Genomic DNA, 15966 nt, shown 5'->3' on the forward strand with positions numbered 1-15966 from the left:
GTGCCGCACTGTACCTCTTAAGTAGATGCGATTTTTATCTGTTGTATTTAAAGAAACCTGGAGGGTAAAAAGGAATGAAGTATTGATACATACAACAACATGGATGAACCTTTAAAACATGAGACTAAGTGAAAGAAGCAAGACATGTAAACGTCCAACAATTAAGTTCCTGAACTCATCCCAGAGAAAGTGCTACCTATCTCAATCCCAAGTATCTCTACAGTCACCTTCAAAGTACTGCCCTTGGGAAGCTATGCACCAATGCCAGCACCTAGGCCACCCATCAAACCAATTTGGGAACTCTTTTCCTGGAACTACCATAAGAGCACACAAAAAACACACCACAACAGGCCCAGAGTGGTGGCCCACTCCTGTAATCCCAGCACTCTGAGAGGCTGAGGCATGTGGATGGCCTGAGCTCAGGAGTTCCAGACCAGCCTGAGCAAGAGGGAGACTCTGTCTCTAATAAAAATAGAAAAACTAGCCAGGCATTGTGGTAGGCACTAGTAGTCCCAGTTACTCAGTGAGCCCAAGAGTTTGAGGTTGCTGTGAGCTATAATGCCATAGCACTCTACCAAAACAACAACAACAACAACAACAAAAAAACACAACAATAATGAACACCAGTCAGCAAGACACTGCCACACGTCCACATGAGCACAACTGTGAGACACTGATATGGTTATGAAACCTACTGAGCTGTTTCTACAGTGCGGCCAACGTAAGCACAGGGCAAGTGCATGAACTTAATTGTCAGACTCTGTATACGTATATCGTATAATTCCATTTAAATGAAACGTACAGTATAGGCAAATCCACAGAGACATTAGATAGTGGTTGGCTAGAGTTGGGAGGAAGAGAAATAAATAGAAAGTGTCTGCTAATGGGTATGGGTATTTTTTGAGGTGATAAAGACGCTGCAAAATTAGATAGTGGTGACAGTTGTACAATCTTGTGAATATACTGAAAGCCACTAAAATGCATGCTTTAAAAAGGTAAAATTTTTTGGTATGTGAATTAATACAATCACAAATTTTTTTAAAAGCATATATGCTTAGAAATCCTATACTTTGATTTTTTTGACCTGCTTTTCCTCAAATTCCTATTTTATTCTTGCTGCCATTATTCAGCCAGTAATTAAAGCTGGTGTCCCAAAAGTCTCCCCCATTAGTGATCTTTCACTGTTTGTCCAGCACATCTCAGGGCTGCTTCTGGAACCCAGGGAATAGAATAAAGACTTCCTCTTTCAGAGTCCTCCCCCCACCCCAGAGATTGGCCCAGGTTGAGCTCCTGAGCCAAGTCAGGCCAATCACACACCTCACTCTCATGCCAGTAGATTGACATAAGGATGGATGGGCTTGCAACCCAAGCCAGGTCTCCCTGACCTTTTTCCCTGGAAAGAAAGATTCATCCTCTTTCTGGAGGCAGAGCAGTGAAACGTGAGGGATATGAGCTGCCAGGTGCCACCATGTCCCCCCACAGGGATGAAGCTGGTCAGAAAAAATAAAACTGACCTCCAGCTTCCAGTCAGACCCCTGACTGCAGCTCACTGCTATGGTTAGGTTACAGTGAGCCTGTCTATAGGTTCGCATTTGTACTTAAATTAATACAAGCTGGATATCTTTCGTTTGCAAACAAAACTCCTGACCTGTACACTCTCTGAATCCAGTGAGTCCAGCCCTATTAAAACTGCCTGCCCCCATCCCTCTGCAGCAGCCTTCTCCGTGCACCCCCTGCCTCCAGGATCTATCTTCCAATCACACTAGATTGGCCTCCCAACTGCTCAGGTTAAAGCCCTTACTATGTGCCACTACAGCCCACAATCTGCACACCACCAACCTTTCCAGCCTCAGGGCTCACCGCACTCTCACACACTCTGCGTGCACTTCTGGGCACTGATAAGCTTTGAGCACATGCAGGTTTTTCTGCCTGAGTTGCTCTTCTCTCTTCTGTCCATTTGTAAACCATGTAGGTTTTCATTCTCCAGCTCAAACACCATCTCCTTTGGAAAAGCCACTTGATCCCTGTTCCATAATAACTGTAGCAGATGCTGTTGGTGCCCCACCCATACACCCCCTTCCCTGACCATTCTTCACTGCCCGCTGGCCTGACTTCCAGCTGCCAGCATCTGCATTTCTTGGCCTAACTGCTTCCCCCAGCTGCTGAACCTACTTTCCCACCCAAGAGGTGGGCTAGAAAGTGCCTGGGAATTGATACTCAAACACCCCACCCTGGCAGCCTTCGAGCAGCGAGCAGAGCAGTGACTGAGGAGAGCTGCTGTTTGGAGACTCCCAGCTTCCCCACCTGGAGTGCAGACAACAGAGGTGCCAGGGTTTCCCCACAGGCTAAAGCTCCAGCTACACTCAGATGAAACTGGCTTGGTGACACAGCCTGCACTCTCACCTCCCTGTCCCACTTCCCTGCTCTTCCAGGGGTGTTTCCTTCATCTCTCAAATAAGAGGCTGGCAGTTAAATCCTTTCTCAGAGTCTGCTTCCAGGACAACACCTAGCGCTGTCATAGTACTTATCTGTGTGCCAGACGCTATTCCCTGATCCCTGTGCCGCCCACCAAATTGAAGAATTCTGTGGGGCAAGAAAGACATGGGACAGCACAGGACCCCTCTAACACCTAGGAAACAAACCCAATTGCTCATACGTGAATTAGTGCCCATTGGCCAGGCTGTTGTTCATGTGCGCATTTTCCTTTGCGAGGTTCTCTTTCTTGCAGAATACCTGCCTTCTTGCCAGCAGCCTCCACTAACACTCAATTCTCAAGCTGCAATGACATTTTATTGCTCTCCGTTTTATTGTCAATACTCACTTTGTCTAAATTCTGACCACCACCTCTGCATCTTCCACTCCCTTCTCTGTAAGATCTCCTGGGATTACACTTCTGCATAATAAAGAAGAGCTTCCTGCAGGCAGCATTTTGTTGAGCCTTGACGTGGGAGCAGGTTGTCAACAGTGGTCTCAGACAACCTCTGTCCAAGCCTGAAACCCCATCCTAGCTATCTTGACAACTCAATCATACCCACTTCACTATCTGCATTCCCCTACTTGATGGGGACACCATTCAGCATCAGTCTCCTGCACTAGAAAACAGTCACACCCACAACAATAAAATCCCTCATCTTTACGTTTTCTTTTTTTTTTAATTTCAAGTTAATGCAAGGGTACAAACAACCAGGTCACAATATTTGAATTTGTTGGGTAGAGTTCCTCTTGTAGTTGTGTCCCACACCCAAAAGGTGTGCCATACCCCTACATTGTGCCCATTATGTGGGAGCACTCCAGCCCCTCTCCTTCTTTTTCCTCCCTCTCTTATTCCTCCTACCCCCGAACTTGAATTGAAATGAGTTTTTCCTCTGTGTGAGCGTGAATTAGATCATCTACTGGTTTTATATTACTATTGAGTACATTGGATATTTGGTTTTCCATTATTGTGATACTTTACTAAGGAGAATGTGTTTCAACTCCATCCAGGTTAATACGAAAGATGTAAAGTCATCATCTTTTTTATGGCTGAACAGTATTCCATGGTATACTTGTACCACAGCTTGTTAGTCCATTCCTGAGTTGATGGGCATTTAGGTTGTCTCCATATCTTGGCAATTTTTTGTTTTTCTTCTGGGTAGATGTCTACTAGTGGGATTGCGGGGTCAATTGGGAGGTCTAATTTTAGATCTCAGAGGAATCGCCATACTTCTTTCCAGAGAGGCTGTGTTAGTTTGTAGTCCCACCAACAGTGTAAAAGTGTTCCCCCCTTTCCACATCCGTGCCAGCATCTGCAACTTAGGGACTTTGTGATGTGGGCTAATCTTACTGGGGATAGATGATATCTTGGGGTGGTTTTGATTTGCATTTCTCTGATGATTAAAGATGATGAGCATTTTTTCATAAGTTTGTTAGCCATTCGTCTATATTCCTCAGAGAAGGTTATGTTCATGTCTCCTGCCCAGTGATAGATGGAATTGTTTGCTCTTTTTTTGTTGATTAATTTGAGTTTTCCCTAGATCCTAGTTATTAAACCTTTGTCAGATTTGCAACATGCAAATATCTTTTCCCATTCAGAAGGTTGTCTATTTGCCTTGATTGTTGTGTCCTTAGCTGTGCTCAAGTTTAAGTCCCATTTGTTTATTTTTGTTGTTGGAATTGCCACTAAAGTCTTCTTCATAAAATCTTTCCCCAGGCCAACATCCTCAAGAATTTTCCCCACACGTTCTTCTAGGATTTTTATTGTTTTATGCCTTAGATTTAAATCTTTTATTTATTTTGAATCAATTTTTGTAAGTGGTGAAAGTGCAGGTTCAGTTTCAGTCTTTTACGTGTGGTTATCCAGTTCTCCCAGCACCATTTATTGAAAAGGGGAGTTCAGGGTTTTATAATGAAAGTCATCTTTACGTTTTCTAATCCTCCTACTCCCAGGCAACAACTCCCACCGCAACCAGGCTAATCCTTCCTATCTCCTTCCCTGGCAGTCTCTTCCCATTCCGAGCAACGATCACAAATTGCCCCGCTCATAAACCTTCTCGGGCGGGCTACTGCCAAAAGAATAACAGTTAACATCCACATCACAGCATTCAAAGCAATCTTGGTCTCCTCCTGACCTGTCCTCCCACCTCCTCTCTCACCTGTCTCCACCCGGAGACTCTCAATGCCCACTGCCGATGCATGACCCAACTCAATCCTCCCCCAGCAGCCACAAAGCACTTTCCTGCCTTGGGAGCTTTGTTCGGGCTATGCCCTCAGCAGTGGGACTTTCTCTACTGTCCCCCTGCAGCCGCCTACCTCAAGGACCTGGTGATAGCAGAGCACCCCCCACCTCAGCAGATGTGCAGAGTGGGGCTGACTGATTAAACACTCCTCACTAGCCTCCAATGAAAACTCAATTTCACTTTATATTTTAAGGTCATGGTATTGGCCCATTTATTGTTGTTTCAAGTAACAAACCAAATTGAAAACAGTGTCAACAAAAGGTATTATTACCTTCTATAATCAGGAAGCCTTGCGCCAGCCTCAGGCACAGAAGGCTCCCTCAGATCCACATCTCAAAAGATCTCGCCCCTCTTCCTCTCAGGCTACATACACCAGGCACTCTCTACAGTTGCAGGAAACAATTCGAACAGAATTGTTACAATCTGTTTACAATCTAACAGAAAGAAAGACATTCTTTCCTCCAGCATTCATCTAGCAAATCTCATGAAACACTGTTGCTGGCTCTGCTAGAGTCACATGTCCACCAGGGATGCTATTTTGGCCAGTGGAAGATATGAGGAAAGACCAAAAGGCAGGATGAGGGGAGAAGCCGGGGTACTTCTCCCCTCTCCCTGTCTCAGATGGGGTCCCTGGCAGCAGCTGTCTCCTCTCCAGGGCTCCCTTCCATGGTGGTCCCAGGTCTCGCTGAGCAGCCCCACCACAGTTCTAGTTCCCACAGAAGCTCCTAGGCGCCTCCTCCCATCACCTCCTCCCCTTGACCTCCATCCCTGAGGGTGATCACAGGCTTCCTGCCACTGCTCCCAGGAGCTGTCTCACCATCCCCTGCTGGGCTTCTCATATTTCCCATCACCTGTGTAACTAACCCCGTTTTATAGTCTCTGTTTGAAATGGCAAAGTACCTCCAGTGGTTTTTATTCCCTAATCAGAGCACAACTGATCCAGAAACTGACAAAGAATAGGCAAAAATATAGAAAGAAATGCGGAGAGTACAATATCAAGGAGTGACAGCAACTCGCACTTATTAAAGGCTCACTATGTATCAGGCACTACTCGAACTACAAACCCGCTGGATCCTCATATCGACCCATAATGGAGGTACTCCCATTATCCTCTTTTTACAGTCGAGGAAACCGCAGCTCAGAAAGGTAAAATAATCTTATTGTAAGACTGTAGGTGGTGGGGCTGAGACTCAAATTCAGTGCAATTCTAGAATGGACACTCAAAAACAGGTCGCTGAGGTCGGGCACGGAGGCTCATGCCTATAATCCTAGCACTCTGGGAAGCCAAGCCAGGTGGATTGCTTGAGCTCTGGAGTTCGAGACCAGCCTGAGCAAAAATGAGACACCATCTCTACTAAAAAAATAGCTGGGTCTTGTAGCAGGTGTCTGTAATCCCAGTGACTTGGGAGACTGAGACAAGAGGATGTATTGAGCTCAAAAGTCTGAGGTAGCCGTGAGCTATGACACCATAGCACTCTACTGAAGGCGACTGAGTAAGACTCTATTTCAAAAAAGAAGAAGAAATAAATAAATAAAGGACATCGAGGGGAAGCGTTTCAAGCAGGAGGGTACCCATAGGATCGAGCACTGCCTTCCAAGAGGTCAGGTGAGATAAGAACTGTAAAGTTAGCTTGGCATTGTGGTGGGCGCCTGTAGTCCCAGCTACTTGGGAGGCTGAGGTAAGAGAATCGCCTAAGCCCAAGAGTTGGAGATTGCTGTGAGCTGTGATGCCAGAGCACTCTACTGAGGGCGACCATATAAGACTCTGTCTCTAAAAAAAAGAACTGTAAAGCATCTACCAGTGGATTTAGCAATGAAGAAGTCACGAGGGACCTTGAATGGCAGAGTCAGAAACCAGACAGCAGGAAGCTGAGGAAGATGCCAGAGGTCAGGAGGCAGAGACAAGAGCAGCAAACCTTCTTTTCAAAAAGTTTGGTCGTGAAGAGGAATCGCAGAATAGAGCACAGGATGGAAGAAAAGAGAGAATCACAGCAGAGCTTTCTTTACTCTTTCTTTGTTTTAAAAATGAGAGCTCTTGGGCAGCGCCTGTGGCTCAGCGGGTAGGGCGCCAGTCCCATATGCCGGAGGTGGTGGGTTCAAACCCAGCCCCGGCCAAAAAAAAATTAAAAAAAAATAAAAATGAGAGCTCTTACACATGTTTAACTATTGATGGGAACAAGCCAGCTGAGAGGGTGTCTGAAAACACAGGTGTAAGGCAGGAGGCTGAACAGAGTGGTCTCCAAGAGGCTACAGAAGTGGGCTTAGAATCTTCTACTGGAACACTGGACCAGAAGGAAAAGGTAGGGGCATGGATTCAGCAGAGCTTCTCTGTGGTGGATGTTGAGTCCATAAGTGGAATGGGAGCAGGGTGAGGAGGGGGGAAAGTACGAGGAGGAGAGAAAAGCTTCAGATCAGCCACTGTGCAGAACGGGGCCTACTGTGGGAAGAAATGAGGACCAGCACCACCGAGGCCCCAGCTGTGGAACCCGTGAATTCACATTGGCATAGGCAAAGGACAGGAACAAATGCGATGATCCAGGGTGGGTGTGAAAGGTGAACTGAATATAGTGACAGGAACAACTGATAAGATGGGCCACACAATCTAAAGGAGGTCAGAGAGCAGAGCAGGCAGCTGTTACTGACTCAGAGAACCAAAAAGGCAGGAGGGTAAGGCACGAGAAGATGACGTATGTAGAGAAAAGGAAACCCCTGTAACTGCAGGTGGGAATGTAGACGGGTACAGACACCATGAAAACAGTATGGAGGTTTCTGGGCATTTTCCCAGAGAAGATGAAATCACCACCTCTTGAAGAAATCTGCACTCCCGTGTTCACTGCAGCATTATACACAAGAGCCAAGATCGGGAAACAAACTGAGTACGTCTCAACAGGCAAAGGGACAAAGAACACACATGCACACACATATGTCACACACACACAACACAACTGAGTATTATTCAACCCTAAAAAGGAGCATCCCGCCATTTGCCATAAAGGACATGATGCTAAATGAAATAAGCCAGACACAGAAATACAAATACTGCACAATCTCATTTCTATGCAGAATCAGAAAATAATTCAAATATACAAAGAGAACAAAATAGTAGTGTGGGGGAAAGAGGCGGCATAGGTCAGAAGAGACAAAGTGGCAGAGGGTAGGACGCACAAGTCTGGCCACCTAATGTACAACACGAAGACTGCAGGTAATATGATTGTACTACATTTGGGAATCGTGCTAAATGAGCAGATTTTTGCTGCACTTGCCACAAAAAATAAAAAAAAATTTTAAAGGGTGACTGTGAGAGATAATGGATACAGTTCCCTATGGTAAACTTTTTACTATCTATATGTATCCCAGAACTTCAAGCGATATACCTTAAACATACAATAACTTTTTTTTTTTTTTTTTTTTGTGGTTTTTGGCCGGGGGTGGGTTTGAACCCACCACCTCCGGCATATGGGACCGGAGCCCTACTCCTTGAGCCACGGGTGCCGCCCTAATAACTTTTTTTTTTTAAGACAGCGTCTCACTTTGTTCCCCTTGGTAGAGTGCCCTGACATCACAGCTCACAGCAACCTCAAACTCTTGTGTTTAAGTGTTTCTCTTGCCTCGAACTCCTGAGCTCAGACAATCCATCCTCCTCGGCCTCCCAGAGTGCTAGGATTACAGGCATGAGCCACCATGCCCAGCAACAAACACAAAAAAAATTTTTTTTTTCTGAGACAGAGCCTCAGGCTGTCACCCTGGGTAGAGTGCCGTGGCATCACAGCTCAAAGCAAGCTCCAACTCCTGGGCTCAAGGGAGTATTCTGCCTCCACCTCCCAAGTAGGTGGAACTACAGGCGCCCGCCACAACGCCCAGCTATTTTTTGGTTACAGCCATCATTGCTGTTTGGCAGGCCCGGGCTGGATTCGAACCCGCCAGCTCAGTTGTATGTGGCTGGCGCCTTAGCCACTTGAGCCACAGGCACTAAGCCACAAACACAAAATATTTATTATAAAAAAAAAAAAAGAAGACGGCCAAGCACAGTGGCTCGTGGCTATTATCCTAGGACTCTGGAAGGCCCAAGGCAGGAGGATGGCCTGAGTTCAGGAGTTTAAGACTAGCCTGAGTAAGACTAAGACCCCATTTCTACTAAAAATAGAAGAAAAATTAGCTAGGTTTTGTGGCAGGTACCTGTAGTCCTAGCTCCTGGGGAGGTATGAGATTGCTGTGGGCTAGGTGGATGCCACTGCACTCCAGCCTGGGCAACAGAGTGAGACACTGTCTCAAAAAATAAATAAGGCATGAGTATGGGCCTCACCTAAGCTCAGGAGTTCAAGACCAGCCTAAGCAAGACTGAGATCCCATCGCTAAAAGCTAGCCAGGTGGGCAGTGCCTGTGGCTCAGTGAGTAGGGCGCCAGCCCCATATGCCGAGGGTGGTGGGTTCAAACCCAGCCCCGGCCAAACTGCAACCAAAAAATAGCCGGGCGTTGTGGCAGGAGCCTGTAGTCCCAGCTACTCTGGAGGCTGAGGCAAGAGAATCGCTTAAGCCCAGGAGTTGGAGGTTGCTGTGAGCTGTGTGACGCCACGGCACTCTACCGAGGGCCATAAAGTGAGACTCTGTCTCTACAAAAAAAAAAATAAATAAAATAAAATAAAATAAAATAAAAGCTAGTCAGGCATTGTGGTGGGCACCTGTAATCCCAGCTACTCTGGAGGTGGAGACAGAGAATCACTTGAGCCCAAGGGTTCAAGATGGCTATGAGCTATGAGGCCACAGCACTCTACCAAGAGTGAGAAAGTAAGACTCTGTCTCAAAAAAAAATATATATATATATATAAAATAATAATTTAATTAAAAATTTATTTATTTATTTATAGAGTCTCACTTTGTCACCCTCAATAGAGGGCCATGGTGTCACAGCTCACAGCAACCTCCAGCTCCTAAGATCCTCCACCGCCTAAGATTCTCCACTGCAATTCTCCTGCCTCAGCCTCCTGAGTAGCTGGGACTACAGGTGCCCGCCACAGCACCCGGCTATTTTTTGTTGCAGTTTGGCGGGGGCCAGGTTTGAGTCCGCCACCATCGGTATATGGGGCCGACGCTCTACCCACTGAGCCACAGGCACCTCCCTAAATTCAATTATAAAAAGATGATATCCAATGACACTGCTTCAGTGCTGGAGTGGTTTTAGGTATTACAATGCAGGACGTGGGGTGTGACCCTGGGAAAGGACAGACGAATTGTAAAAAAAAAGAAATAAGTCAAAGGCAGTTGAAGATAAGAAGAAACTGATAGTTGTAGAGACTTGCACAGATCAGCCATTGTGGGTAAGTAAGTCGTGTCCCAAAGATGAGGACATGATTTGAGAAGACAGTAAATAAGGGTCTAAAGATTTTAATGAATAAGGGTGAGAAGCAGTGAAGTTAGAAAATGACAGGGAAAGAAAAGGTAGTGAAAAGTCTGCAGTGGGTATCTGTGGCTTCCTGCTGGTCAGCATTGACTTCCTCAAGTAACAGCCCCCTGCTCTTGCTCTGGAAATCACTCTGACTCCCCAGGAACAGAGGAGGCTTCCAAAAATACTAGTAATATTCCATGTCTTAATCTGGAAGCAGAATCATGAGTGTTCATTTTATTACTCTTTAAACTGTACATTTATTCTTTATGTATAGACACATTTTTATATACTTCCTGTAATATATTTCATAATTGAAAAAAAAAAAAATCCCCTCATTCCAAAGATAAGCACCTGATCCAGGTCTGGGCAATCAGAAATCACAAAGTCTAGCAGCGTAGGTGCCTGACCCAATTTAGGCCAATGAGACACTAGCCCAGAGCTTCTGCTGGAACAAGGAAAGATGCTCTCTTTCTGCTGGAGCTGTGAAGCTTGTTTATAGATCATATCCCCTCACTAGCTTGAGAATAAAGCTAACACAGAAGAAAGCAAAGCTAAGATATGGAAAGTGACATACTTTGTGCCACTCATTCTCAAAGCTAAAATACCTGGGCCTTTTCAGCAACATGAACCAGTAGATTTTTTTTTTTCTCTAGCCAATTTGCATTCAGTTTATATCCTTCTAACTAAAAAGCATCCTAACTAATTCAGTGGAATGGTCAAATAAGGTATTCTCAATTCAGCAGCATAGGAGATCCTTCAACACATAAATCAAACTATGCCCTCCTGCTCAAGACTTGATAATGAGCCTCACTCCTCAAGGCAGTTAGAGTAAAGGCCAAAGTCCTCAGGCCAGCCACACTCAGCACAATATGATTCCACCCTTCTCTGCCCTGGGCCTAAGATTCTCCATAGCTCATTCCTCCCAGCCACACTGTCCTCCAGGCTGTTTCATGACATGTTAGGCACCTGCCTTCAGGCTTCTGCTTCAGCTGTCCTCCAGACATCCGCCTGCTAACTCCCTCACCTCCTTCAAGTCTGTTCAAATCACTGTTTTTCAATAAGGCCTGCCTGAGTCCCCCTTCCTGTGGCCAGTGGACTCAAGCTCCCCTTCCCTACTCTCCTTTGTCTTCCCTCCATAGTATTTATTGTACAATATAGTAATGAGCTCCCTAAAACATACCCAATGAGGGCAGGGGTCTTTGGGTGCATTATTTATCTCACTTTCCTAGAACAGTGCCTGGCTAACAGTATAGGCCCTCAAATATCTGTTGACTGTAAAAACAATGACAGAAGCCTCAAAGGAGGAAAGCTTAATTTGTAAAAGGCAAAGGCGAGGGAAAGAAAATAACTCCCACCTCCTGAACCTGATATAAATGGAGTATAGGAGGAAAAGACATCGCTATTTTGAAGACTTCAGGGAAAGTCTAAAGCAACCTAAGGATGCAGGAAAAAGATGAAGAATTGAGTGAAGAGTCTGAAATGTGTTAAGAGAAGTTAAACACGGAATATGGCTTGTGAGGGGTTAAAGTGGGGTGGGGAACCTGCGGCCTCAGGGCCACATGTGGCCTTCTGGATCCTTAAGTAGGCCTTTTGACTGAATCCAAATTTTAAAGAGCAAGTCCTTTTAATAAGGGGATTTGTTCCGTGAACTTTGGATTCAGCTGAGGAGACCCACTTGGGGATGTGGAGGGCCACATGTGGCCGTGAGACCACAAGTTCCCCACACTGCAGGCCAGAGCAATTTGCAGAGGAAAGACAAGCCAAGTGATTATGTTTCAGATGGAAATGAAAACTATAGTGATATAAGGCTTGGTGAGTTTAGCCTGCATCAGAGGATTTAGTCCTAGCAATCCCTGGTAGATAGAAGGGATTCCTCCCACCACCCCATAGTTTGAATGATTTTGGAATGGGAGGACTGAGAGTCCATTACATTTGGTCTTTCTCTCCTATTCAAGCACCAGAGAGGCCACTTGGACAGGTCAGCTGGATGGAGACAGGAGGCTATCGTGTTCGTGGCACCATCCTGGGCCACAGAAAGCAGTTCCCCTCTGCAGAATAACCTTGCACTAGGGACAGCCTGTCAAACCCTCATTCCCCTCACACAGAACTGACTCTGAATCCATGTCCTCTAGGATAACAACCCCAACATTCAAAATCCCAAAATCAGGCTTCTTTTCAAAGACCATAGCACTCAACTTTCTTGTATTTCCCCCACGCTGCCCAGGCAAGAGAAACCCTGCCAAAGGGAAGGAAGGCTTACTGACTCACCTCTGTTCCTTGCTCACTTCTCTCTTCTCTTTTTCTTCTCTAAAGAAATTTCTTCAGAGTTATGAGAAAGTATATGCATGCCAAGATTCAAAGAAAATGTTACTCCTAGTCAGAGAAAGAAATTCAATGCTAAACCTCTAAGGAAAAGTGGCTTACTATAAATCAGGCCCTTGAGAATGGTGTCATTCAGACACAGCTGTTAGGAGACCTATTAAATATTCAATAATTAATAACAATGCCTCAAGGCTGTCTCTCTCACAGAACTCACCCTGCAAAAGAAACCAAAAGTACTCAGACTTGGGACTGACATTCTGCCCACTAACCAGATCTTGGTGATACAGGTCATTTGTCCTCCAAGCACTTCTCAGTAAAATGCCCATACTCCTAAGTCAGGTATTATCCAAGAGCAGATTATTAAGCAAATACTTAAAATAGCTGTCTGTAGTAGCCAGCCTCCAAGATGGCCCTAGTGACCCCCCAGCTCCTTGGTATTCATATCCTCTTCCCACATCGTGCCAGTGTCAGTCTGTGTAACCAACAGAATATGGCAGGGGTATGCCACTTTCAAGTTTAGGTTATATAAAACTGGCTGGCATCCTGGGCTCTCTATGGTCATTTGCAGTGGGGGAAACTGGTTGCCACACCAGCCCGCTCCATGGAAAGTAGCTAAGGCCTGCCAGCACCCACTGAGTGAGCTTGGAAGTAGATCTTCCCTGAATCCAGCTTGCAGATGACTATCGCCCAAGCCAATTGCTAAGTCAGAATGACCCACATGAGCAGCTCTCCAGACCCTTGGCCTTCCAGACACCCATTTTCAGGTGGTAAATTTGGGGATAATTTGTTACACAGAAAAAAAAATAACTAATTCATTATCCTACACAAAACTGAGAAGGAAAGCAGAAGGTTCAATCTCAGTTCCTATACTACATTCAAGACCAATTTCTGTCCATAAAATAGCAAATTATTCATTCAGTCATTACTTTTTGAAATTCAAATGTGAGCAAGGCATCTCCAAGTGACATAAGCCTTCATTTCATCTACAATCTTCTATAACATAAAGAGAATAATGACAAGGACACATATCGCAGGTTGCTCAAACCACTGGTTTCATCAGCTTTTTTAAGTTTTCTTGCAACTTTATGCCCTGATCCTGCTTTCAGAAATCCTCTCTGGAAGGTACATTAAGCCCCACTCCCTAGCTATTTTGAGTGCTCGTCGCCCTTCTGACTGAAAAGCCAGCAAGCTGCATTCTCTCATACTCACTGTTACCACATGCTCTCCCATCTCAGGGGGACAGAAAGTTGGGTCCCTTGATTCCCTAATACTGGGACAAGGAGGAATGCATTTAGTATTTTACTCGGAGGAAATCCTGATCACAAGTGCTGAGAACAATTCTAGTTTCTGCCATTGGTGACAATCACTGCTCAAGTCCCCATCCAGGAGGGCCAGGTCCGCCGCGCCTTCCCCTCACTGGACTCTGCTGTCTCTCAAAGCAGCGGGAGGGCTGTGCTGCTCTGAGAAAATCAGGAGCCTCCCTCTGCACAAAGAAGGTCAAAGGGCGAGCTTTCTTTCCCTCGATCACAAAACCAGCCTCTCTCAAACCTCACGGTGCGGTAGGCCGTCAGGGGTGAATGGAACCCCAGACAGAAAACCACGGGGAGACTCTCCTCCCGACGCCGGCCGGGGTCTGCGTCAAGTGACTCGTCGGGGCAAACAACAAACCTAAACAAAGGTCACTCCCCATGAGACAGAGGGGAAGACGACTCTCGCAGTACGACCACGGCTGCTCGTTCCTACCAGGCAAAGCCATTAAATCCTGCTTCCTCGCAGTCTCAGGAAACTGAAGGAGCTACAAGTTATCAAGCAGCTCACCCTTCAGGGATGCACCTGGAGCAACTTGGCACCCCGATCCCAGGACACAGGCGCCGAGCACTACACACACGCCTCTCGCCCCGACGCGCAGGCGGGACCCCTCCCCACCAGCTGTCACCGGCGTTCGAGACCAGCCTGAGGAGCCTGCTCCCTCCGTCCGCTCCCCCTGCAGCTGCGACCCCGGGAGGCGGCAGAGGAGACGCTCTAGGGAACGAAGGCATGACGGAACCCCAGGAAAGGGAGCCAGGGTGGGCGCAGCCCCAGGCCCAGAGCAGCTCCAGATCCACCATCCCCCTTCCCCAGGGGAGCGACATGAGACTCCCAAGTCTTCAGCCTCACCTTGTCACCAAAGCTGCGGCCCATCAGCAGGTCCGGGCTGGGCGTGCTGTCGCCACCCACGGCCTCCTCGCTACTGGAGCCGGCCAGCGGGTGCGGCATGTCGCGCAGGGACTGGGGCCCCGTGGACGGCAGGGCCTTGGGGGGCCCGCCCGCCATGGCGCGCTCCTCCAGGGACGCGCCGCTGCCGCTTCCTCCTGCCACCCGCCGCAGCGGGCTCCCCGAGGCCCCGTTCGGCCGCCGCTCGGCCAGAGGCCCTGCACCGGCTGGGCTGGGAGCCTCCGCCACCCGCCGGCTCGTCTCTGCCCGCGCGGCTCCGGGTTGCTCCGCGCCGCGCGCTCCCGCTCCGCGCCCGAGCCCGCCGCAGGTCCACCAGCAGCTCCGCCGCGGCGCCCAGCCTGCAGCGCCAGGCCGCCCCCGCCCGCGGCCCCGCCCCCCGCCCACAGCCCCGCCCCCACGCTCCGCGGCCGCCCGGGAGGGGGCGGGGTGAGGGGAGAAGGGGTGAGGAGGCAGGGGGGAGGCGAGCGGGGAAGCGATGTGGGCGGCCCCGCCCCGCCCCTGCGGCCGCCCAGGACGGGGCGGGGTGAGGGGAGAAGGGCTGAGGAGGAGGGGGAAGGAGAGGTGGGTAGGAAGTGCGCCCTCAGCCCTCCGCTGAGGTCCTGGGGTGTCCAGCCTCGCGCTGAGGTCCTTGGGTGTCCAGCCTCGCACAGGGAGGCCGGCCGTGCGGAAGCCGCTCTCAGCCCCCAGAGCAAGTGTTTAACGGAAATCAGAGGTGGAAAAAGACGTTGGAGGATCCTGTTCTGTTCCACCCGCATTTACTGACGCGCCCACCCTCAGCCACGCTTGGGGCTGAGGGCTTTGGGAACATGCATGTGAGTCTTCTCGCCTCTGAGGCACGCGCAGAAATAACCCACAATAGAAGGAATTACGATGCGTTTCTTAAGAATGGCATCAAGGGTTATGAGGCGCGGAAGAGCTGGAGAACGTCAATCAGGTGGGAACCTAGAAAGGAATTCAGGGAGGCAGCGTGGGGTTTCTCCACACTCACGCTGAGATCCCCGTGCTGTCTTGCTTCTGCAGCTAAGCCGAGTTTATGTAAAGTTAAACCTCAGAGGAGTAAGCATCTGTAAATAAGAAAAGAGAAAGAGTGCTACAAATAATACATAACTCTTACCTCTCACTTCAGCCAGACTTTTGAAAGAACCATGAGGTTCAAGTTATTTTTCTTGCATTTGTATTTCCTTTCCAGGCCTTGGGCTGAGCTGGAGTCTCAGCTTCATCTGCTGGCATAATGCAGGTAATCAAGGCGTTACTTCCAGCTCTTTGGGGTGTAAATTCACCTTCTTTTTCCATCTTACCTGTCCCTGGAAACTCTGTTTCTAAGGCCAAGTCA

General features: G+C 47.8%; 1 protein-coding gene across 2 annotated transcripts in view; it reads right to left on the minus strand.

Moving 5' to 3' along the window:
* The window catches only part of SNX30 (sorting nexin family member 30), a 166889-nt gene extending 151820 nt beyond the window's left edge, over nucleotides 1-15069 (minus strand). For both annotated transcript variants that reach the window (XM_053565745.1, XM_053565743.1), the window contains exon 1: nucleotides 14577-15069. In XM_053565745.1, coding sequence (XP_053421720.1) covers nucleotides 14577-14732 — 156 coding nt within the window. In that variant the 5' untranslated portion in view covers nucleotides 14733-15069. The remainder of the gene's footprint in view (nucleotides 1-14576) is intronic.
* Between the last annotated feature and the right edge of the window lie 897 nt (nucleotides 15070-15966).

This window comes from Nycticebus coucang, chromosome 2, assembly GCF_027406575.1.
Source record: "Nycticebus coucang isolate mNycCou1 chromosome 2, mNycCou1.pri, whole genome shotgun sequence".
Taxonomy (NCBI): domain Eukaryota; kingdom Metazoa; phylum Chordata; class Mammalia; order Primates; family Lorisidae; genus Nycticebus; species Nycticebus coucang.